Raw genomic sequence first — 25381 nt, forward strand, 5'->3', positions numbered from 1 at the left:
CACATATGCGTAGAGCTCATTAAATGTGGTCAAACATGCTTGATTTTTAAGCAAATTTAGTGGTGATCTGATTTATTTTATCATACAGTTCAGTAAGTGCAGTAATCTTCACTACACAATGTGGGCGTTCGGTGTGTTGCGGAGGATCAAATATGATTCACACTCTCTGAACTCTCAAATGTATTTCTTCCTGATTCATTCTTTTAGAGGAAAAGGGAGTGTTGCTTTTAAAATCCCTAGGACTAGAGTTTGTAGATTGTTAATGTCCTCCATTGTAGGTGTATTACGCGTCTTTAATAATTTAACAGACACAATATCACTACCTGAGGAGGCCTGTTCAGTCAGCACAGTTTGAGGCTGGTAGGTATTTGTATGTTTTTTTTAGTGTTCAACTGCAAAAGACTCTGTGTTTACAGTGGTCACAGAGGCCTAATTGCGTGAATTAAATCTATCCACAGACAGCTCTAGAGTGAAAAGAGAGCGTGCAGGTTTTTGACGCTAAGGCTAAAGTGGATCTGGTGCAGAAACGGCCAGGCTTTTGTGTGGGTGGAAGTTGATATCCTCTCGGGACGTCGGCTGTTTTAGAGTGTCACAATAGCATTCTGCTGATCTGGGTTTGAGACTCGTCTCGATAAATGAGGAACACAGTGTGAGAGAGGAACAAATCCCTCGACTTCTGCATTTTTTGTTCCACTCATTCATGTAGGCGCCTTTAAAAATGCCCTTATTTTATTGCGTAATGTCTTTTTTAAATTTGAGAGGTTATAATGAAAGTAGGAATGCTGTTTTGGGAAACAAGCAGTGTCTGTTTATTACATTTGTGACGTGACATCTTAATTTGAAACAAAATCTATGTTCTTTTTGTAGTTCAGCAGATTATTTACCTTTTTGTTAATTTATATAAATGAAAAAGTCTATACAATTTTTATAATTTATAATAATTATTATGATGCTTAACATCATCTTTTTTTGTCTTAATGTTACAATGTTTCAGGTATCAGATTGAAGACGAATCCTCGAACCTTGATGAGATGCCCTTGATGATGTCAGAGGAAGCTTTTGAAAATGACGAAAGTGACTATCAGACGCTGCCCAGAGCCAGAGGGAGTCAGAGGACTGGGCTGGGCTGGTTCCTCTGTGGTGGATGGAAGGTCCTGTGCACCAGGTAACAGGCCACGTGAGAGCTCATATTAATATTTAAGCATTAAAATGTTACCTTCAATATCTAAGTGCTCTTAAAGGATTAGTTTACCCAAAAAATAAAATTAGCTCATGTTTTACTCACCCTCAAAGCATCCTAGGTGTATATGGGCTTTCTTCTTTCAGACGAATCCAATCGGAGTTACATTAAAAATTGTCCTTGCTCTTCCAAGCGTTAGAATGGCAGTAGGGGGGTGTTTTTTTTTTTTCCCAACAGTCCAAAAGTAGTCAAATAAAGCGCATCCATTCATAATAAAACATGCCTCACACGGCTCTGGGGGTCAATAAAGGCCTCCTGTAGTGAATCGATGCGTTTTTTAAGAAAAATAACCTTCAATATCTAAGTGCTCTTAAAGGATTAGTTTACCCAAAAAAATAAAATTAGCTCATGTTTTACTCACCCTCAAAGCATCCTAGGTGTATATGGGCTTTCTTCTTTCAGACGAATCCAATCGGAGTTACATTAAAAATTGTCCTTGCTCTTCCAAGCGTTAGAATGGCAGTAGGTGGGTGTTTTTTTTTCTTTCCCAACAGTCCAAAAGTAGTCAAATAAAGTGCATCCATTCATAATAAAACATGCCTCACACGGCTCTGGGGGTCAATAAAGGCCTCCTGTAGTGAATCGATGCGTTTTTTAAGAAAAATATCCATATTTAAAGCGTTATAAACTTTGATTAGTGACAAACGCAGAAGTGGGACAGAGAGACAGCGAAACAAAACGCCGGTCAAAAATTAGAAGCACAAAACAAGGATTTGTAAAGAAAAATGTCAGTTGATTTCGATATAAGCCAAGAGGAGACTGGCTTTATTTGCTAAAATAAGGAAACTTCCTTTGCTCCTGTAAACAACCTCGAGAGACTAGTATATCTCACAGGCGCGTGCGCTGCGCATGCGTCCTACGTCATCCACCCGGGACGGCTTCCGCGTACAACAGTTAGCAGACGTGAGAGAAAACTGTTTATAACATTTTAAATATTTATATTTTTCTTACAAAATTGCATCGATTCGCTACAGGAGGCCTTTATTCACCCCCGGAGCCGTGTGAGGCACGTTTTATTATGGATGGATGTGCTTTATTTGTCTACTAGAGAGACTGGAAAACTGGGTCGGACTTTCTGGGATGGTACTCAAATGGTTCAGGTCATACTTAGAAGGGAGAGGTTATTATGTGAGTATAGGCGATCCTTTGTCAAAGTGGACGTCCATGACATGCGGAGTCCCACAAGGCTCAATTCTTGCACCGCTCTTGTTTAGCCTGTATATGCTCACACTAAGTCAAATAATGAGAAAGAACCAAATTGCCTATCACAGCTATGCTGATGATACCCAGATTTACCTAGCATTCTAGCCAAATGACTACAGCCCCATTGACTCCCTCTGCCAATGCATTGATGAAATTAACAGTTGGATGTGCCAAATCTTTCTTCAGTTAAACAAGGAGAAAACTGAAGTCATTGCATTTTGGAAACAAAGATGAAATTTTCAAGGTAATATTTTAAATCAATTTTAAATCATTTTAAAAGTTTTTAAATTCCTTGTTTTATTGTTGTGATTATTTTTTATGATTATTTTACTTCCTTTTATGTAAAGCACTTTGAATTATCATTGTGTATGAAATGTGCTATATAAATAAACTTTCCTTACCTTGCCTTACGGACTGTTGAAAAAAAAAAACCCGCGTACTGCCATTCTATCGCTTGGAAGAGCAAGGATAATTTTGAATGTAACTCCGATTGGAATCGTCTGAAAGAAGAAAGTCATATACACCTAGGATGCCTTGAGGGTGAGTAAAACATGGGCTAATTTGAACTAACCCTTTAAATTAGTCAGTTAGAATTAGTATTTTGTCTATCTAGCATGAACTACTTTTTTAACTTGACTGTGTGTCACAAAAATGCAAGACATAATGCACTGGTTATCTGATGGATACTTACAAAGCAATTAAAAAATATCATGAGAACCTTTTCTTTGTGAATGGCCTCTGATTTAAAACTCGACTGCATATAGTTTAGTCTTGACTGTAATGGCCTGTTCATGTCAAGGGCGATAATTATAACTATAAAGTTTTATTAAGCATTCTAATTCTATGAGAACAGGGAAGTCCATACCTCATTTGTAACCATAAGGCAGTGTGTCCACCAAAGCACTTTTAACCAGCTGAAAATGCCTAGCTGTGTGAGTGCTTGAGAGAGCTTCTGCGGCACAGCATTTTATTATTATTATTTTTTTTTTTTCAGTTGAGACACTTTGGGTTCAATGATTTGGAATATCCGCAGAAGTGTAACTAGTAACTGGTATATTAAAATGTTGACACGATATAAAGTACTTGATCTGGCCCTTGTTTTAAATGATTTTGTTCCGTTGTTGTGCTTCTTGTTGTCATCTGTTGCTGTTGTACAAGGAGGATGTGGAGTTTGGTCAGTGTGGAATTTGTCCTGCCCATCCTCCACTTTGATTGGACGGCTGACTAAAAATTGACAGTGAGGGGCTGCGTTTTCTTTCATTCTTCATCAATAATCTTCAGCTGTCGGTGGCAAGAAAAAAAACGCTGAGCAATGCTCCTGGCGTTTTAAAAAACGTGTGCTTCAATTGAAAACAAATGCTTTGGTGGACACGTGGCCTAACAACACAGGGGAACGTTATTGTTGAAATCACATTAAGAATTTTTTTTTCTAGTTGAAGAGTGATAAAAACAAAAAAGAGCTCAATCTTTAAAAGCAGCAGACAACAGAACTGTGATGCATGCTTTTAATAAACAAGGTTACTGCACCTTGTTGTGGATTATGATTTTTTTTCAATTATATGAAAATACAGTTGTCTTTGAATTGTCTTTATTTGTGGGCTTTTATCAGAAAAGATTGATATATGTGATTGCTTGTGATTGTAGTTGATTAATATAATGTTATTAATTTGATTTTGTTTTTTAATTGATTGACAGTCTAGATAGACAGATAGATGTTTTGCTGAAACCATCTTGGCCTTCACCTTTTGTTAAAAAAATTTCACCATTGTCATGGAGCCTATTTTGTGTGTATGTAGTGCTTGTGCCAGGTTGGCTCAGCTCCTTTCTAACGCACCGGTAACTGCATGAAATACACACACAAGCACAGGTCCTGTTTTTTGGTTGCGGTGCTCTCTGCGCATCATCAGTCAGAAGGTCAAACACGCCAACCGAAAATTTGCTTATCCAGCCAACGATGTCAACAAGCTGAATGTCTATTTTGGACTTGCATTCCCACAATATCTCAATGCCTTTTGTGTGGCATCAGTGACATATATTAGTCATTTATTGTTATGAAAGTGTGTGTGCTTGACTCTTCTCCACTTATGCGCTACATTATCAGCAGCGCATCTCAATTGTAAGCTGGGTATTGATTTTTTTTTTCTTCTCCTAATGAACAAATGGGATTTCGCACAGCTGACCAGTTTGCTGCTTTCCAGTAATTTTCTGTGTGCTTAGGCAAAGGATTATGAAATGAACAAATAATTCAAGCAGAATAACTCTGCTTATTCAAACGGCCCTATTATTTGAACTACATTCATTTGAGCAAATAATCTCTCTTATGAATCAGGGCGCTGGCACTTACAGACAGGAGACCGAAGGGGCCAACACAAATATTATTATATATTTTTTCAAGGTTTATGTAATTTAGTTCAGTGCCAGCCAAACCAATCGCCATGACTGTGTACACTGCGCAGAGTACCGGCAGAGTACCGTCACGCCGTTCACCGGGGATGGCAACCGCTAGAATATAAAATGAATATGAAGGTCAACAAAGTGTTTGGCGCTCTCTCTGACCTTCACAGAGAATCAGAGCTTTCGTTTTAGTAGGGAGGGGTTTATTTGGCAGGGGGTGACAGAGGACGTCATCTACAGGTTTGTTGTTCTCTTTAGGTATCGCAAGGCCTGCATAGAATCTGCAGCCTCAGATGATTTTTGAAATGTTTGTCGTTCACAAAATGATATGCATCCTCAACTCCCTTGCTTATTTACTTTCTAGACTTTATTCTAATCAATAAGTGTAGTATTTTCAGTTGACTAACCCACTTTTCATAAGGCTTCTTGGTTTTACTATGCACAATTCATCATTTGTCTAATATTTCATATTACGGAAGCAAAATGAGTTTGTGATCAGAAATCCACATTTAAATCCTTCTCAAAAATTTCCCTTCACATCCGTACTCTTCTTTTACTGTTTTCTAGCTCTACCGTTTCAGTCTTACTACTTGGTGGAAGTGTTCCATGTATCTGCTTAAAGTTCAAGTCAAACTAGACTGAGCTAGGCTGTCTTTGCTCTCTGTAACATCACTTACATTAATGTTGCATTAACGTCAGTTGTATTTCAAGTGGAATCAACTGGTTACGCGCGGCTGGTGATGAATTCCGCAAAAGGTCTCAGTGTTCGTTTTCAAGAGCGTTTTAAGTGATTAACGGGGTGATAATTCAAGAAAATCACCGGTTTTCAGTGCAACCCTTAAATTAGGAGTAATGACCAGCCTTGATATTTGTTAATTATTCGGTCAGGGATATTTTTAAATAAAGACCATTTACTGGAATTCAGGCCTGAACTGCGCCTGTAGCACTGTGTCCTCCTTTAAGTGAATTTGTCTAATCACTGGATGATCTTTTTCCTCCCGTGGTCTCTGTCACGCAGCTGTTGCGAATGTCTGGTTCACACATGTCGCAGGAAGAAGGAGCTAAAAGTTCGGACGGTGTGGCTGGGGCACCCTGAGAAATGTGAAGAGAAGTACCCCAAAAATGCCATCAAGAATCAGAAATACAACATTGTCACTTTTGTGCCAGGGGTAAGGCAGTATAAACAATCTCTGCATGTTTTTTTTTTGGTTTCCGAGAGTGCTCAAATTTAGCTAAAAAAGAAGAATATTTTGTTTAATATTTGTGAAATTTTGTATTGCTGTTTTTATATATTTGTTATGTTATCAGTATTATTTATAATTAATTTCATTTTTATGTTTTTATTTTAGTCTTGTTTTATTTTCAAAGGCGCAGAACTTTTTTTTTTGTGCAGCTCTCACTAGGCTGTTTAAAGTGAAATCTCTACCCATTGTACGCACAGCAGATTTGCTCAGTAATCAGGTTAATGTGTAACTAGCTGTGAAGTAAGGGGGTGTAACAGCAATCTAACGTATCTTTTTCCACTGAGTGTGTAAGTGATCTACTGTATTATGACTGCTGGCGATGTCTTATTCAGTGGAACGCACCTTCTGTATGTGCCCTTGGCAAAGAATTTGCAGCTTGTATGATGAATTATGTATAAGCCAATCAGGTGTACCTCCAAAAGCTGTGTTAGAATGTTGTGTATTACTGTCAATTACCTTACATTTTTTTATTCAATTTGTCATGGTTATATTATCAAATCTTCATCAAATATAAGGCATGGTGATTATTTATTTTTGGTGCTTTCTCTTTCTTTTGTTTTAGGTTCTTTACCAGCAGTTTAAGTTCTTCCTCAACTTGTATTTTTTGGTAGTGGCTTGTTCTCAGTTTGTTCCATCGCTGAAGATAGGATATTTGTACACCTACTGGGCCCCACTGGTGAGTACATCTAACCGCACAAAGATGGGAGTGGAACACAAAAATTTAATTTCAATCATCACTCTTGTTGTTACTTTTTTTTCTTGTTGTCTAGGGCTTTGTGTTAGCTGTCACCATGGTGAGAGAGGCAGTTGACGAAGTTCGGCGCTGTAGGAGAGATAAAGAGATGAATTCCCAGCTGTACAGTAAACTCACAGTGAGAGGTGACCACAATATGACACATCCTGCTGATATTATGCCATATACACAGATCATCCTGTTTGAGCTGGATGGGGGGGGGGTTGTGCTGTTTTAGACATCTAAAATGGTTTATTTCAGGTTTTGCACTTATTATTACACAAAATTATGCATTATATCATTGGTTTTATATAATCTCTTTATCTTTTTATTAACATTTATTTCCTTTTTAGTGAAAGGGAGCTAAATAACATTAAATTATTGGGTTTGACTTATTTGTATTGATGTCACTCGTCGCACTGGTCAAACTACATAAAATAGCACAGAAAATATGCAATTCTGTAACTTTATGCAATTTATTAACTTTAGGAATATTGCATGTGTAAAGGTCCATGCCTCTGTTTCACTGCTGGGCGACATGACACTTGTTGATCTTCAATGATAATTCAATTTCACCATACAAAGAATGTAAATGACTTTTGTTAAACACCCTGTCTGGGTTTAATTTATGAATAAATTATCCATAAAAAATGTCTTTCTCCAACTAGTGGGAAACGGGTACTCTGCTTGGGGCTTTTGTCTGCGTGTGTGTGAAATCTTAGTGGCTCTGTTCAGTCACAGTCAGCTCTAAATGAGCAATTTTTAGAAAAATCACACAAACTGTTTATTCTTTTTGATATGTTATCTTTGTCAACCCTAATATTTATCATTTTAAAAAGTGTATTTATTAAATATAAATTTGGACACAGGGCTAATTTATTACCTACAGCTAAATAATTCATTTCTAATTACAATTATTTGTCCATCGTATTTTTCAGGGAAGGTCCAAGTAAAGAGCTCAGACATACAGGTTCTAGATACAACAATCTATAAATGTAAATGCGAATATGATTATTCTAAATGGTAGTCACGTGCACGCACATCTTTGTTAGAAGCTGAGAGGTCAGTCCATTTCAGTCCTGATGCCTGCGCGTTCACTGCTAATTTTATTTACTCTTGTCTGTATGCCTCTGTATTTAAACAGGTGTGAGTGTGGGTTTATTTAGCTATACATTGGGGAAATTCGGGGACATTCTCGTTTGGAGAAAAAACTATTGCATAATGATTTATAATTTAAATCTTTTCTTTTAGTGGTAGGTTATGGTTTAAGGTTGATTTCTACTATTAGCTTTATATACAGTTCATGAAGTTATACATATATAAAGTTTGCGGTCTGCACGGTTTTTAAAGTCTTTAATGCTCACCAAGGCTGCATTTATTTGATTAAATATACAGTATTATTACAAATTTTAAAAACTGTTACAACAGTTGTGCTGCTAAATGTTTTTCGCAAAACCTTGATACAGTTTTTTTTTTTTTAGAATTCTTTTATGAATAAAAAGTTCAAAAGAACAGAATTTATTTGAAAGAGAAATTTTGTGATGTAAGACATCTGTTACTTTTGATCAATTTAATGTGTCCATACTAATTAGAAGTGTTAATTTCTTAATATATATATTTTAACACTTCAGATATCATGTTTTTTCATTGTGCATTCCAATTAATCTCAATCAAACTGCAGTTGGGTTATTTTGATTAAGTAAAAAAATAACTAAAAAAATACAGCTATGAACATGATTTTTGAAAATTAAACTTTGAGTTATCTGTTTTTGCAAATAAACTCTTCATGTATATGTATATGAATCACACAATCATACACACACACACACACACACACACAGAGAGAGAGAGAGAGAGACCCCAAACCAAACTGGTAGTGTAAAAATAATGAAATAAATATATCCTGATTTTTTTTTATAGCTAAATAAATATATTTGTTGTAAATGTATTTGCTGTAGTTCACCCAAAGATGAAAATTATGTCATAATCTACGTAGTTTCTTCTGTTGAATACATTAGAAGATATTTTGAAGAATATTTGTACTGGCTAATTTTATTTACTCTTGTCTGTATGCCTCTGTATTTAAACAGGTGTGAGTGTGGGTTTATTTAGCTATACATTGGGGAAATTCGGGGACATTCTCGTTTGGAGAAAAAACTATTGCATAATGATTTATAAATTAAATCTTTTCTTTTAGTGGTAGGTTATGGTTTAAGGTTGATTTCTACTATTAGCTTTATATACAGTTCATGAAGTTATACATATATAAAGTTTGCGGCCTGCACGGTTTTTAAAGTCTTTAATGCTCACCAAGGCTGCATTTATTTGATTAAATATACAGTATTATTACAAATTTTAAAAACTGTTACAACAGTTGTGCTGCTAAATGTTTTTCGCAAAACCTTGATACAGTTTTTTTTTTTAGGATTCTTTTATGAATAAAAAGTTCAAAAGAACAGAATTTATTTGAAAGAGAAATTTTGTGATGTAAGACATCTGTTACTTTTGATCAATTTAATGTGTCCATACTAATTAGAAGTGTTAATTTCTTAATATATATATTTTAACACTTCAGATATCATGTTTTTTCATTGTGCATTCCAATTAATCTCAATCAAACTGCAGTTGGGTTATTTTGATTAAGTAAAAAAATAACTAAAAAAATACAGCTATGAACATGATTTTTGAAAATTAAACTTTGAGTTATCTGTTTTTGCAAATAAACTCTTCATGTATATGTATATGAATCACACAATCATACACACACACACACACACACAGAGAGAGAGAGAGAGAGAGAGAGACCCCAAACCAAACTGGTAGTGTAAAAATAATGAAATAAATATATCCTGATTTTTTTTATAGCTAAATAAATATATTTGTTGTAAATGTATTTGCTGTAGTTCACCCAAAGATGAAAATTATGTCATAATCTACGTAGTTTCTTCTGTTGAATACATTAGAAGATATTTTGAAGAATATTTGTACTGAACTATTTTGATGAGCATTAACTTCCATTGGAGGGACAAAAACAGATATTTCTCAAAATATTATCTTTTATCTCCAGATAAATAATAGAGTCATACGGGTTTAGAACAATAAATAATGACAACATTTTCATTTTTGGATGAGCTATTCCTTTAAGTTATGACCGTTTTATGACTTAAATATGATGCAGCCAAATGTTTCTCATTAAACTGTCAGATTCACTGCTGCAGAAAAGAATTATGAATGCACATCTTCGAACTGTTTCTTTGTATGTTAACTAAAACTTATAATAAAACTTAAAAGTTTCATAGAAGTTTTATCGTAAGTATGGAATTATGATTTATGGGTTAAAACACTCCCATTTCTTTGAGCCTTAGCACTGATAAAACGCCTTTTCTCTTCATGAACCTCTTTCCAGTTTTAGCCAATCTGACAGGCTGGCATTGCTACATCTGTTGGCCAGAAAGAGACAAATGACAAGAACAAGTGGGCCGTCTTAAATAGAGGACACATCTCTCTTGCTATCTGCGTCAATGCGCATGTCTCGGCAGCTGCGATGTGTGTGGCCCTCTTTCTCACTGTATATTATGCCCTACTGACAGAGGATAATTAGATATCATCCGTATTCACCCAGCCGCAACATGTTATGTGGAAAAAAGCATTTAAAGATTTAATTTCTGTGCTTCTCCCCTGATTTATGGCCTGTTCTGTTCTGCTCAGCACAGAGTGTGCTAACACTAAACGAGGCCTTATTATGATGTTCAGCATGGCGCTGTTTTTGTAAACAAGGCAAATCAAGTCAAACCGATTTCACCGTTCCCTCTAAATGGACTGTGTCGCTTAACCGGGCATTAGTGTAATTCAATCCGCCGTCTAATTCCCTACTTACCGTTCGTCGTGATGAAAGTTCATCAATTCATTATTTGTGCTTTGAGTCTTTGTCATTTTTATTGACCTGCTTTATAAAGGCCATAATTGATAACCGCTTTTTCCTGTGCTAGATAACCATGAAATCAAAACAGACTGGACTAATGTACGACCTCTGTCCCCAGGAGGACTGTGACCCTCCCATCCACGAGAGCTTGAGCATTGAGAACACCCTGTGGGCCAGCACTGTGGTGGCATCTGGTAAGCAAAGTCTTTTCCAGCCCCAAATTTCTTTCATAGAAATATAAGAAAAGCACAAGCCTCAGAGGTCTGAAATATTCATCACAGGTCAAATATCTTTTGAGTTTATTGTGTTGTAGAAGAGTGTGCCGTTGATACCGAGGCGATCCGCCAGCATCACTCAAGACCCCCTTCGATCTCCCGTTTGTTTGTCACTTGAGACCGCCAGACTCATCTGCTACTATTCAAACAATCTCATGAGCAGAGAAATATGAGGAGCCGTTAATGGGAAGCCAAAGTGTCTGGCTTTTTGCAGTCCTGTCCCTGCGGTGTCAATGAAACGTGTCCCTAAAGAACAGGTCCGAGATCGGTTTTTGCCACTATGCTTTCTCCGACATCTCCTAGGGGTCTGTTGTTTAGAATCTGATCCCAGTCCAACAATAATAGCCGGACTATTCCTTCAAGCGGCCTGCGTTTGTGCCAGCGATTGGCCCTTCATTGATCTGTGGTTGCCCCTGTCTTGGTTCTCCAGGGGTTTTTAGAGGTTCTTCTTATTCCCCACCATGGTGTGACCTTCAGCCGGAGAAAGTCCTTCCATATCTCCCCACAAAACACAGTCTGGTGACGTCATCCTATCCAACTTAGCAGACCCAACACAAAACACCATGGGGCGAGTAACCGATATGCCCTGTAGTCCTAGCCCATTAAAGACCCCCTTGAGGGTAGCCTAGGTTTCGTTGCTTTCCAAACATGAAACAATATGTCGAGCTTAAAGAAATCGAGAAATATTTAAGCACGTTTTATATTGTGTTACTGTGTTTAAACAAAAGTTGGACTTCGCCGCTTCCTCATTTAGCGTTGAGGCTGCATACTCCATCAGTAATTAGTTTACTTTAATGAATCAGTCCATTACCAAAGCAGCACCATTGATCTGACTATAATAGGCCTCATTGTAATGGTTTATTTCTGGGTGTCCCACATATTGAATCATTTGTCTGAGTCTCAGCTGCATCCGTTAACTGGAAACACACTTTTTGAGCTAATTGTTCATTAAGCTGGCCAGAGACACACGGCCGGTTTATTTGTCATCGTCCGTTTGCAATCAGTCATCCCATTTGTCCTTTTTTTTCCCCCAGGTACTGTCATAGGTGTGGTCATATATACGGGAAAAGAAATGAGAAGCGTGCTAAACACGTCGCAGTCCAAAAACAAGGTGGGTTTGTTTGTGTTTATAAATGAAATACTTGGTTTCTTTAATTAGTTTTCCTCCCAAAGGCTAATTGTTTGAAGAAAAAAAAACACAATTTAATGACATGTAAGTATGAGCTGTGATATCTGCAGTTGCAGTCAATACACACTAGACATTGCCCAGAGACTGTTTTTCCCTTTAACCTTTCAATATAGACTTGAAATGAAGTGAATAAAAATAGCGAACCGTTGAGGGGGTTTTCAGCCCTGATCTTAGTGACGAATTTGGACCTGTCGATGTGAAAGGACAACCCCAGAGAGATTAATCTAGAGGGAAATTAACCAACCAAGGGCTTGCGTGACATTTGTGGCAGAGCCTTAATCCTGCAGAATTCCCCTTAATGATTAGATACAGTGGACGTCAATGCTGTAAAAGTAAACTTAAAAACGTCAAATCCCATTACACTCATTACCCCTCCCTTAACTGACCCCTGCTGTCTTTGGCTTCCTTTTTTTATCTTTATTTTTTTTTTTTTTACACTTATCCACGTGGTTCAGAGCTCTGACACTGTTCTACTTGTGTGTGCACTGCTGTTAAAAAATGTGGGGTCGATAAGATTTTGTAATGTTTTTAAAAGAAGTCTCTTGTGCTCAACAAGGCTGCATTTATTTGATAAAAAATACAGTACAACTGTGATATTGTGAAATATTATTTCAATTTAAAATAACTGTTTTCTGTTCTAATATATTTTAAAAAGTGATTTATTCCTGTGAGGGCAAAGCAAATTTTTCAGAAGCCATTAGTCCAGTGTCAAATGTCACGTAATCATTGAAACATGCTGATTGGTGCTCAAGAAGAAAAAATTTCAAATCCCATTACACTCATTACCCCTCCCTTAACTGACCCCTGCTGTCTTTGGCTTCCTTTTTTTTATCTTTATTTTTTTTTTTTTTAATATGCAAATTTTTCAGAAGCCATTAGTCCAGTGTCAAATGTCACGTAATCATTGAAACATGCTGATTGGTGCTCAAGAAGAAAAAATGTTATTATCAATGTCCAAAACAGTTTGAATCCATGATAGATTTCCATGATAAGTTTCCTTTTATGACATGATTGGTCTTAAAACAGTATGATGTTAATGTCTTAAATCAGGTGTAATTTTGTGGATGATAAAATGCTGTATCCGATTCATTATATTTTTATTTTGTATAAAATGCAAGGTCAACTATAATCTAATAGTAGGTTGATTTCTTTCTCAAGCGTAAACATTATTTAATCATCCCAATTACCCTGACATACGGTATCTGTTTTTTGCCAAAGGCAGATGAGGAGCGTGTTTGGGGAAACCTGTATGAAAACAATCATTATTTTGCCAATATCATTTGGCTCCCTCTAGTGTCAAATTTGTTAATGTTTAATTTGGATTTTCTGTTCGAAATATTTTGAGCAACTTTTGAGTAAATGTTGAAGTAAATGTTATTAAATGGATTTAATCATTTAATTAAGTGCATTTAATTTTTATCTAAATTGTGTTCATCAATTAATTAGCTAGCTATCAGCCCGTGTGCTTGATATCAGCATCACAAAAACCATCTGAGAAACCCATATTGGTTAACCACTATTCTTCATGTCATGAAGTGTTTCAGACCCTGTCATGGATGCTGCAAGATGTGTGTGATAGCAGCAGCTCCTCCCTCTAGTGTCAAATTTGTTAATGTTTAATTTGGATTTTCTGTTCGAAATATTTTGAGCAACTTTTGAGTAAATGTTATTAAATGGATTTAATCATTTAATTAAGTGCATTTAATTTTTATCTAAATTGTGTTCATCAATTAATTAGCTAGCTATCAGCCAGTGTGCTTGATATCAGCATCACAAAAACCATCTGAGAAACCCATATTGGTTAACCACTATTCTTCATGTCATGAAGTGTTTCAGACCCTGTCATGGATGCTGCAAGATGTGTGTGATAGCAGCAGCTCTGGCGGAGCTCATAGCTCTACCATGTTCTGTGTGTGAGAGTGGAATTCAATATCTCAAGGAGATGATGTCAGAGGTGCCAATACAGGGAACGAGACGCGGTGGGAAAGTCGATACGACTCGGCGAAAGTCACTGAGAACGTTTTCGCCTCTTATAATCTGTTGTGACATTCCTTGCACAAAGCTCTAAGCTCTCACTAGAAGCTGCTGACAGCACATAAGCTATCACTTATCACTTTACACGTGTGTGTGTATCTGTCATTGTCGTAATATGGAACGATATTCTCTTTGAGGATCGAAACCTTGGTGGTCTGTAGGATGTGACAAAGGGTTGAACAACCCTCTTCGCTGACCAGACACTGCTCACTACTTTAGGTGTTATAATCACTGATATATTTAAGCAGTGTAGGTGTTTGGCTGGATTTTTTATTTTATTTTATTAATTTATTTATTTTTAAGCAATGCAGATACTCAGATGCATGTATTTTATTTATAAACAATGTAGAGCTCATTTTTATTTATTTTTATTTTATTGTATTTATTTATTTACAATTTTTTTTTTCGCAAAGTTCCTGGAAGGAGAGTGGCAAGAGGAAAATATTACAATTCAGATTCAAACTCTCAGCTTTACATATGAGCAATAACAACAGCTCTGACAAAATATCTATAAAACTTTAACAAGTTATGAAATGCTGTAACTGTGAAATTAAACACTGCTTACCAAATCATTTAATAAATGAACATCAAATATAGATTTTTTTTATTATTATTAAGTTAATATTAAGTTATTGCTAGCCAGGGACAATGGCCAATTATGCAGTTTAGTGGTTGTTTTATAAAAGTATTTGACCAAAGAATGCAGTGATTGACCAAAATGAATCAAATATTTGAGACACATAAGCTGTGAATATGATACAGTTTTCGAATATTCAGTTTAAGTCTGATCGTTTTAGTTGATAAGTTTGTTTGGTAAAGTGAAGAAACTTCTCAAGACCTCGTCTGTGGTCCTGCACCGTGGATGGCATGATCCATTTAGCTGTATTGCATATCCAGTTTCTGGGACACTAGCATAATGCCATATTGTTGTAACAGCCTCTGTATACTTGATGGATTTCAACCAATGAATATTCATTATGCAGGCACAAAGTCGTCATCAAATTTCACACACAAAACATACAGGCAGCGAGGGCAGGTTGAATCATTCCTTTCACTTTAAACGAGGCCCAGATGAATAGAGTAAAATATGCACTCTCGATTCATTGATAGCATCTTCAGCTTGAGGTAATTGAGTCGCTTTTTCCTCTCGGGCTGAATGAATAACGGCTTCACCCGATCCCTGGCCAGCTTTGCAAAATTCAGCCTCCGCATTGTTTTGCCCCCATAAAGGGGGATTCCTCCCTTTCAGCTGGGGAACTGTGTCTTCTGTCTTAATTTTTCTTCATTTTAATCCTTCCATTCCCCCCTTTTTCCTCACTAGCTGAAGCATGAAGCTCTGAGTGGGGCGGCAGGCCATCGGAGGGGTTTTAAACTACAGCTGATAAATCAGACAGCAGCTCTTCTCTCCCAGTGTCTCCCAGTTTACTCAGTCCTCCAGGGACTGGGGGCCGTAGGCAGTTGGGGGATTAATTTTGCTTGCATTTTTTTTTTTTTGTCTTTTCTGTTCAATTTGTCCATCCCCTCTCTCCCCCACCCCCGTCCCTTTCACGCAGATTCTTTTTCTCAGGGGACGGTGTTATGTGTTGCTGTTTTTATTAGCGCGCTGCCTAGATGAAAGACCTCAGTGTTTTCGCGCAGGCCACGCTGTCGGCCCTCACCAGAGGGAAACAAGAAAAACTTCTTTTTTGACATAATTTTCCCACATATTCCATTGGCTGAGGGGACATACTTGAGAGAAAAAGGGGAAAGCTCTTTTGTCAGGGGCCGTTTCTATGAAGAGGCGTTCTGCTTTTATTTTTCCGGTTTTGCCTCCTGTGCTTTTCACAGAGAGACGACAACAGCAGTGGGCTTCTTGGTTAAATGCCTCTCATCTCTCCTCTCCTCCACATACACTATTAGCATGAGAAAGGTCTGCGGTCTGGAACAGGCCTGGGGGGCATTTATCAGTGCTGGCTTATGGGCAGGTTGTTTTATTTTTCATAAGAGTAACATTTCGGATCACTTCAGATGAGAGGAGCCCTCAAGGTTCTTGTTCTCAGAGGGAATATCGCATGCTTTGGATAAGAGCGCTTTAACCAAATACTCATTCATTTTGAGAACTTTTTTATTTATTTTTTATAAACAACCAGTAAAAATTATTAAAAACACGTTTCCCTGGGAATATTCATTACTATATATTTCTGAATGTATTTACTATTCTTAAAATACTAAAGTGCTTAATTCTGATTAGTCAGTGGCATATGTATAAATGACTAAGCTAGTTTCACTCACCTATCACATTATGGCTTGTTTATTTTCGCATAATAAAACACTTAAATCGATAAATAAAATGTGTAAATTAGATTTTCATGTTATACTAGCCATGTTATACTCATAATAATGTACAGTCAGACAATATTTATTGCAAAATACACCTTCACAGGTTGATTTACAGTGATAATGACCAGCTGAATGTACATTATCTCTTACTTGTTTACTAAAATGTAAGTTTAAACACTTATTAAAGCACACAAAAACTTTCAGTTTGATTTATCTCAGACTTTCTCATCTCTTCCTCTGCAGGTGGGACTATTGGACCTGGAGTTAAACCGCCTAACAAAAGCTCTGTTCCTGGCTCAGGTGGTTCTGTCTGTTGTTATGGTGACTTTGCAGGGATTCCTTGGGCCCTGGTTCCGAAACCTGTTCCGTTTCGTGGTTTTATTTTCATACATCATCCCCATCAGGTATGTTTATAATATTATCACCCAGATCCCACTTATGTGAAAATATTACAGCAAAATCATCAGCAGTGTGAAATGAGAAGAACAAACATATTTTTTAGACATTTGTGTGTGTGTGTGTAGTCTAAGAGTAAACCTGGACATGGGGAAGTCAGCGTACGGCTGGATGATTATGAAGGATGAGAATATTCCAGGTACTGTGGTTCGGACAAGCACCATCCCAGAAGAACTTGGCCGTCTGGTCTACCTGCTTACAGACAAGACCGGTACTTTTATTTTATTTTATGCTATTTTATTTTATGCTATTCTCTTCCTTGTTTTATTTTCTCCCTCTTTCGTTGTGTTGAAACCACTCTGCCCATCCAAAAGCTTTATAATAACTATTGATTTCTCTCCTGATCTTAATCTTTGTGTGCTCTTTTTCCAGGCACTCTGACCCAGAACGAGATGGTTTTCAAGCGCCTCCATCTCGGTACTGTGTCATACGGGATGGACACTATGGATGAGATCCAGAGTCACATCATCCAGTCCTACGCTCAGGTGCGATTGACATGTCACCTTACACATCACCATTAAGACAATCACTTTCACTATAGAGGAAACTTAAGGAGTTTCACATCCTTCACTAACTGCTGTTGTCTTTGGTGTGTGTGTGCACGTTTTGTGCCAACAGCTGGGTGACAGTGTTAAAGCCACAGTGGCAATTGGTTTTCATGCTTCATGGTCCTTCATTACTGTGATGATGGACTGGCAGGCAGGTTTGAAATGTACCCATGATATGAGCGATCATAGCCTTATTATATCCCCCCTCAGGACGTGTCAGAGTCCGTGTCCAACAACTTGTGAAATTGAGTTTGACAGGAATCAATAAACATAATGTAATTTACAGCTTAACATGCTTTGTTGTGCACTAGGCAGTTATAGCTCCCATTCTCTCTGGAGTGTTATGAGTATAAAGAAATTACTATTAAAAACAGCTGTTGTTTTGTAGAGGGCAAACCCCATAGTCTTTTTTGAGACGGGGTGAGTGTACAGACAGTTCTTGCCTGTCAAACTGGGATTTTGAACTCAAATTGTGTTTTGAAATGTCAAAATTTGATATTCATATGTAGATGATGTGGTTCAGTTTAAAACCTTCAATTTACAAGCTTTTTGTGGCTCTATAATAGCATTCTTAGCTTTCCATAAAATTGTACTGTAAAGGTGAAGTATGACATTTTTGTGGCACTAAATGAAAATGAAAAAGGTGAGAAAATTAACAGTTCAGTTCACAAGCATTTTTTGACTCTAATAGCGTTGTGACTTTAAACTTCGCTTTTCCATTAATTGATCTTAAAAGGCCAGGTGTGTTGTTTTTGTGGCACTGAACTTTAGTTAATATGAACTTGAGAAAATTCAGAGAGGAGCAGGACCTTCGAGTAGTGTAGAGCTGTATATGTAAACGCTGTTGTGTATTTGTAGATATATTTTATTTTTTTGCCAATTCTGGTTATTTAGTCACTCAAATGCTTTTTGATTTAAACTGAAAACGGACTGATTTCCTACACGGTGCTAGTTTTTTTGCTGTATCACTGTGTTCTTCTCTTTCTTGTATAATAAATGATGTTACTAAATATAAATATATAGAGAATTCTTGATAATGCCAAAAAGCTGATAATTAAATTCTGCAAGTGAATTTAGACATCACAGCATTTATAATGTATATTATAAAAATAGATATTCATTTTGAGATTATAGTTAATATTATTAAATTAATGTTTTTAAAGATTAAGTCAGTGTTACATGACAGCAAATAGAATATAAATGTAATAATTAAGGGGCATTTTTAACTCCAGTCAATATGACATGCCTATTTACAACTGGCTGACTGTGCATATATCTTATTACACATTTACTGTATTTTTATATACATATTCAGATTGTCAAATCTGGAACCTAACATACTTTAATTCTGAGAGAGTGAGCCAGCAGTGGGGTGTTTTTATGTACCTTCATCTGCAGTTTGAAGGCTGTGTGCAGGTTGTCATCTCTTCCCCTCGGCAAAGCTCTGAGGAAAGAGTAGTTCATCAAGAGAAATCTCCTGCTCCAGTGGAGCACAGCAACCCCTGTCAAGCGCACACACACACACACGAAGACTCACAGTGGTGCTTATGTAAATTGATAAGTTTCAGAGTCAGGGTGGGATTTCGACATTGTTGTGTGGAGAGACACTGATGAAATCTTCACGCTTTTTTTTTTTGCCCAATGTGTCCTGACACTGAGAGAGCACAGGAAAATGAATTATCAGTAGACACTTCCTGACCAGTCCCCCGTTCTTATACTACACATGACGACGTTATCAGATTCTGACATTACTTCATAATTTAACTGATTTTTAAATGTGTTGAACTGAATACTTTTTTGAAATAAATATTTCTAATAACAAATGTTATTTCTCAAGCTAAAGCGCACTCTTGTTATTTCAACTTTGTGTCTCTCCAGGTGAGCTCGGTGCAGTCTAATGGCAATAGTGCGAGTTCAACACCCTCTTGTAAATCACAGCCGCCCGCTCCGAAGGTCCGCAAGAGCGTGAGTAGCCGGATCCACGAGGCCGTGAAAGCCATCGCCCTCTGCCACAACGTTACACCAGTGTATGAATCCTGTGTTAACGGTGCCAGCACAGAGCCAGAGAGCACAGAGGCCGACCAGGACTTTAGCGACGACAACCGCACTTACCAGGCCTCCAGTCCTGATGATGTAAGAATGATGGGACGTAGGGCTGCACGATTCATTAAAATTAAATCTAAATTTAATTTAAAATATTGTCCTGCATATCTTTCAGTGAAGCACGGTTCTGTGATCAGCAGTAAATCTCTATCCGAAGTAGGGATGTTCATTTCAGTTATTTTTCTTAACCGACAACCGACGCTCCTTAACTGATTATTAACCGTTAACCGACAAGATTGTTTTAAATTAGAATTGAATTAAATTAGAAAGGATAAGTGTCTGTGACCCATTAAAAATACTAACGTTTGTTTCCCGGGAATTTATTTTACATGTGCAAAAAGCAGCAAACAACAGAACATGAGGATTCACATGGTCTTCATATCATATCACGCACCTGCAGCGCTTCTGCGAGCGTAGAAAAACATAATAAAGCTAGGCTATATATATATATATATAGCCTATATACTGTATATAACGAATGAATAGGCCTATACGAGAAATATATCTTTACTTAAATAATAAATTAAGAAAATGAAAGAAAAACTGTAACAAGTAGTTTTGGTTCATTTTTGTGCTGCGAGAAAGGAAACCAGATGGCTAAAAGCGGCATCCTATTTTTCTTTAGGCTTATTTTATAAAAGCACAAAGATTTGTTTTTATTGTGAATGTACGTACACAAATAAAAGCAAACCTTTTACAATTCCGATTATCTTTATGACTAAAAGTAGTTGTTTCCACTGTTAGAAGGAAAAAATTCAAGTGATTGCGCCGGTGCCGCATGCGCGCGCACAGTTAAGCATTGCTACCTTGACAATGCAGCCTGTTCATTATCATAATAAAATACAGTCAGTCAAACATATGGGGGAAAAAAATACACTGCTCAGTTTAAATATGTAGTAAAAATCTGTGCCATTAAGCGTTATCACCATACCGCTGTGATGTTATGCAAAACATTTTGTTTTACGTAGATATTGGAATGCGAGTGAAGTAGGCCAGGCTACATAATAAATAATAATTTGCCATTCAAATACATCACGAATACGGAAACATTTGATTTTGTGTCGAATGAGAGACCCAACGTTGGTTTCAGTTTCGTTTTAGCCTAAATTAATTCATTTTGGCTTGTCGTTTATGTTGCTATAGCGTCTTACATTTTTAATTTTTGTTCTTTTCTAAATACTGTTAATTGAAAAATTAGCCTAGCTATGTTTACAGTGTTTATTATAATGTTTGTAAACATTTTGCGTCGGCATTAGGCCTATTTCTGAATAAAATAATAAAATGTGATTTATAAATTATAAAACAATTTTTTTATACGCGTAGTGTATTTTAACCATGCAGCAAATCTTTTAAAATATTTTGATAAATTACTGAAAAAATAAATAAATAAATGACCTTTTAAACCGTTTAACTGATTGTTTTAATCGGTCAAAATTCTATACGGTCGGTTAACTGTTAAAATGAACATCCCTGATCCGAAGGCCAGAGGGCGCTCTCGTGCTGAAACTCAAAAAATGCCTCACAGAAGAAACCCAGGAAATCCCTATAGGCGTTGTTGAATAAACAGAAGATTTAACTGCTTTCATTAATTCAACATGACTAATAAACACACGACTACGACAATATATGGTTTATCCGTGTTCATCTTATTATAATTTTTATTATAATAAAGTATATAATAATGCAATGCTAATCGACATTGCCTTTATCACTGCTTAGAATACTATGAAATATGAAGCCACATCATCTCACAGAATGATTTATTTCAAACACTCGACTGACATTATGAAGTGAGTTTGGAGTTAAAAACATGTAATTAAATTTGGTATTTTCACATGCTTTGGAGGAGCATTTACTACACAGAGCCGTAGTTCATTGACAAGCTACGCAAACAGCTTTCATAATAGCAGAACGATTTCTTCGATTTCATAATCACGTGATTAAATCATCTGCGATTATGAACGCGATTTTGCGTAGCTTGTCTGTGAACTACGGCTCTGTGTAGTAAACGCTGCTCCATCTGAAAGCACGAGCTGGAGATTTACTACTAATCACAGAACTGGCTTTACTGACAAGATGCGCGTGACAATCACATTTGATTAATCGTGCAGCCCTAATGGGACGTCCTGAAAGGAATGGTATTTATTTATTTGCTTAATCAAAATTATTTAAAAAATATTATTTTGGGACATTTTTTGTCATCTTTTTTTATTTTATTTTTGTCATTTTCTGCTTAAGTGGTTCCAGCAAAGAAAACAAAAAAAAACCCGGACAATTTTTTTTTTCTATTTATTTTATTTAGAAATCAGATAGATTGCAATGACACTGGTCTCCTCATTCCTTTAACAGTGTAATCCTATATATCGCTGCTTTAGTATTTATGACTCCCCCACTTTAGCCTTGAATTTACTGCCTTATTGGATGGTAATATAGACTCTGTGTTAGTAGAGAAATCTGAGAGGGCTCAATAAATATCAGAAGCAGAGGGGGCAGGGGTAGGTCACACACCAGGAAGGACTTGGTCATCATTTGTGTTGAGAGATCGTAGATATTTATAGATCCGTTGTAGAGCAACAATATTTTGAATGAGTTGTTGGTAAGAAAAGCACTAAATAAATGGCAGAAAAGGCATTGAGGCCAAACATATGTCACAAAGGCAGCGGTCCTCAAATAGATGGAGGGAAACGTCAGGCTCATTATAGTTAAATATATTTTTTAATGGAGGGGAATGAAATGTTGTTTGAGGCTCGTTGGAGGTATAATTTAACCAAAAATGACATTTCTGTCATCTATTACTCATAATCTTCCAAACCTGTATGACTTTCTTTCTTCTGTCGAGCACAAAGATGAAGCTTAGAAGAATTTTTGGCATTGCTTTTCATCATACAATGAAAGTCTCCAAAAAATGACCATATAATCCATAGGAAACCAAGGTATACAGAAGTACAACCTGAATGGACTGTATGTCTATCCTTCACAGCCTCATTTTAATTAGCATATGATATTTTTATATTGCTTTTTTGTCATTTTTGGAGCTTTACAGTTTGTGGAGCATTTCTTTTTTGTTGTCTACGGAAGAAAGAAAACCATATCCGTTTTGAACAACATGGGTAAATAAGTAAATGATGACAACATTTGTATGTTTAGGTGAACTAACCCTTTAAGTGTTCAATAATTCTGTACAATATTTGCTGTTCCCTTGCAGGATCTAATGAAGATGAACTAATGAAGGGCAGTTGTTTTCAAAGCATTGATTGTTTTCAAGAAAATGCGCCAGTCATTATATAAATTGAAAATATTCCAGTGCTCTTTCATTTCTCCTTTACACAGACCGAGCATCTTTTTCTTCAAGACCTTCTGTAGACGTAGATATCTTTTGAGAGTGATAAAAGGAAAAAGAAATCTGTCCATCTCCCTCTTTAGTGGAATTGCCTGTCCTCTCTTCTCCCTTGATGTGTCTACTTATTTATTTTCTTTAATGCCCAGGTCTTATCTCTCCAACGTCTTCACTCCGGGATTGATCAATATTTAATTTTCTCTGAGAGACTAGCGGTTAACACTAGTCTTTCTCTACATGTCACTCTCATCAGCGCCTGTGTCTATGTGTGCTCGCTCAAAGACCTCCAGCCTTTTCAGCTTTTAATATGACAGATGCATAGCGATAATATTCCTAAAGAGAGCCGAGTTCAGGGATTGCCTTTCCGGACACTTACTTTAAGTAATTTGTGACCTTTGACCTCACAGTGTCAAGGGTCAGAGGTTTATCATGACCTTTAATGATCGGACATTCTCATGAGCAAGACCGTTTGTTATGTCCGATAATGAAGTTTTACTTATGGGGGGTAATAGAAGTTCACTGATGGTTTTATTAGTGGTTTTGGCTTATTCAGATGAGACGACAGTGTTCAGTGGCTGTTGACCTTTGCTGCTTCTAAGAAAAATATAGTATTGACCTCTAACCTTTACCCTATTAAATAGAAGTTGTCACAAAAGATGGGCTACTCATACAAGAGAGTTATGGCATGTTCAATTCTTTTAGAATGAGTTTTTTGTTAGAATAAGGTTAAAGCGGATGCAATCTTAGTCTGGTTTTGATTAATAGAGTGATCCAGTCAAATATTTTTAAGTAAGTTGTTTTCATTTAAAATCTGTGATTGGGTTCATATTGTAATTTGAATTTTAAAACTAAATATGAATTTTACAATCGTTATTTCCAGGCCTAGATAATTTAATCATTAATAACAATATGTAATCATTTATAATAAAAAAAAATGGAAATTTCTGTAGTCAGTATAATTTTTCTTAGTTATGCTCAACTCTAAAATATTGAATTTGTAAAAAAAAAATAATAATAATAATTCTTTGTGAGTGCAATCTCTATAAAGTAATTTATTTTAAAAAAGCCAGTAATCAAACGACATGAAAAGTCATTGCTCAAAAAATGTAAAATAATATACTGTTATAATAACGATAAGTGAAAGAGAGAATTCAGATAAACTTCTCTTAGCATATTCCTGGAAGAAACTGCTCTGTCAGATAAACCCATCTCCACTTTGCCTTCTTTATGACGTTGTATCATATTTCCTGTCACATCTGGTCTCTTTATTAAATAACAGCCACGTCTTAATGTGGTCGTAGGTCACATGGTGCGGGTTCAATCCTCTCTGCTTCTTGAAGGCGCAGTGATCTTGGTTTATGATTACAGCTTTTCTTCCTGTACTGCTGAAATGATTGATAGAGTGTATTAAAGGCTCTCCCCTGTGTCGTAAAACAGTTCCCTGCTCCTCTCCTGAAGGCATTTCCCCACCACCTGAGTTACTTGTGTGTGTGTGTGTGCTCTTGAGGGCATCATTTAGCACTGTCAGGTTGATAGAAGACTGGCTAATTAGTCATATCACATTGAAATGCCATAAACAAGAGTTCTAGCTGTGTTCTGATGTGTGTAAGAGCAAAGAAAGCAGTTGTAATCAGAGCTGTGGAGTAATTTAAAGGCATAATTTGCAGGGATGTTTATGATCTTTCAGTCTTGAGATAAACAGTGCATGCAATGGGGTCAAGAAGTCTGAGACTTTAATTTATTACAATCTTTTCTAATTCCATGCAGTATTTTTTATAAATTATATCTACTCTATAACTCTATTTTATCAGCATATTTCAGCTAGAGTAGAAAGTTGAATTATTAACATGAATTTTGGAATGTCTCAGTATTTCGTTTGGTTTTACTGACTGTCAAGCATGATTTGAGAATGATCCAAACAGAATCTCGTGCTCCAGTGGTAACAAGACAATTTGACTGTACAAGAATTCATATGATCAGTGGCTCAAATTGGATTTTCAGAAACTTCATTAGTGACCTAGACCTAGTGTAGATTGTGACTTTTTTGTCTTTTTTTTGTCAGCTCTTTAAAGATGATTTGATCATTGAGAGCAAAAAGTTGCATGTAACTGGTCACAAAAACAAATCTTTTACAACAATACATTCTTTCACATGTTGTGTAGGTGGCTCTGGTGCGCTGGACTGAGAGTGTGGGTTTGACTCTGGTGAACAGAGACCTGACATCCCTCCAGCTGAAGACCCCAGCCGGACACATCTTGACCTATTACATCCTCCAGATCTTCCCCTTCACCTCTGAGAGCAAGCGCATGGGCATTATTGTCAGGGTGCGTGTCATATTACAAGTGTGTGAGTGTGTTTGTCTGTGTTCGGAATTACATATTTAT

The 25381-nt window shown here is 36.6% G+C and overlaps 1 protein-coding gene across 1 annotated transcript in view; it reads left to right on the top strand.

The window, feature by feature from the left end:
• The window catches only part of LOC107592071 (probable phospholipid-transporting ATPase IIB), a 45336-nt gene that overhangs the window by 2803 nt on the left and 17152 nt on the right, over positions 1-25381 (top strand). The window contains exons 2-13 of the mRNA XM_016281432.1: positions 995-1165; positions 5856-6006; positions 6644-6757; positions 6852-6960; positions 7753-7784; positions 10804-10930; positions 12046-12122; positions 16797-16957; positions 17078-17220; positions 17382-17494; positions 19436-19690; positions 25160-25321. Of these exons, the coding sequence (XP_016136918.1) occupies positions 995-1165; positions 5856-6006; positions 6644-6757; positions 6852-6960; positions 7753-7784; positions 10804-10930; positions 12046-12122; positions 16797-16957; positions 17078-17220; positions 17382-17494; positions 19436-19690; positions 25160-25321 (1615 nt within the window). The remainder of the gene's footprint in view (positions 1-994; positions 1166-5855; positions 6007-6643; positions 6758-6851; positions 6961-7752; positions 7785-10803; positions 10931-12045; positions 12123-16796; positions 16958-17077; positions 17221-17381; positions 17495-19435; positions 19691-25159; positions 25322-25381) is intronic.

This window comes from Sinocyclocheilus grahami, unplaced genomic scaffold (assembly GCF_001515645.1).
Source record: "Sinocyclocheilus grahami isolate Dianchi unplaced genomic scaffold, SAMN03320097.WGS_v1.1 scaffold149.1, whole genome shotgun sequence".
NCBI lineage: Eukaryota > Metazoa > Chordata > Actinopteri > Cypriniformes > Cyprinidae > Sinocyclocheilus > Sinocyclocheilus grahami.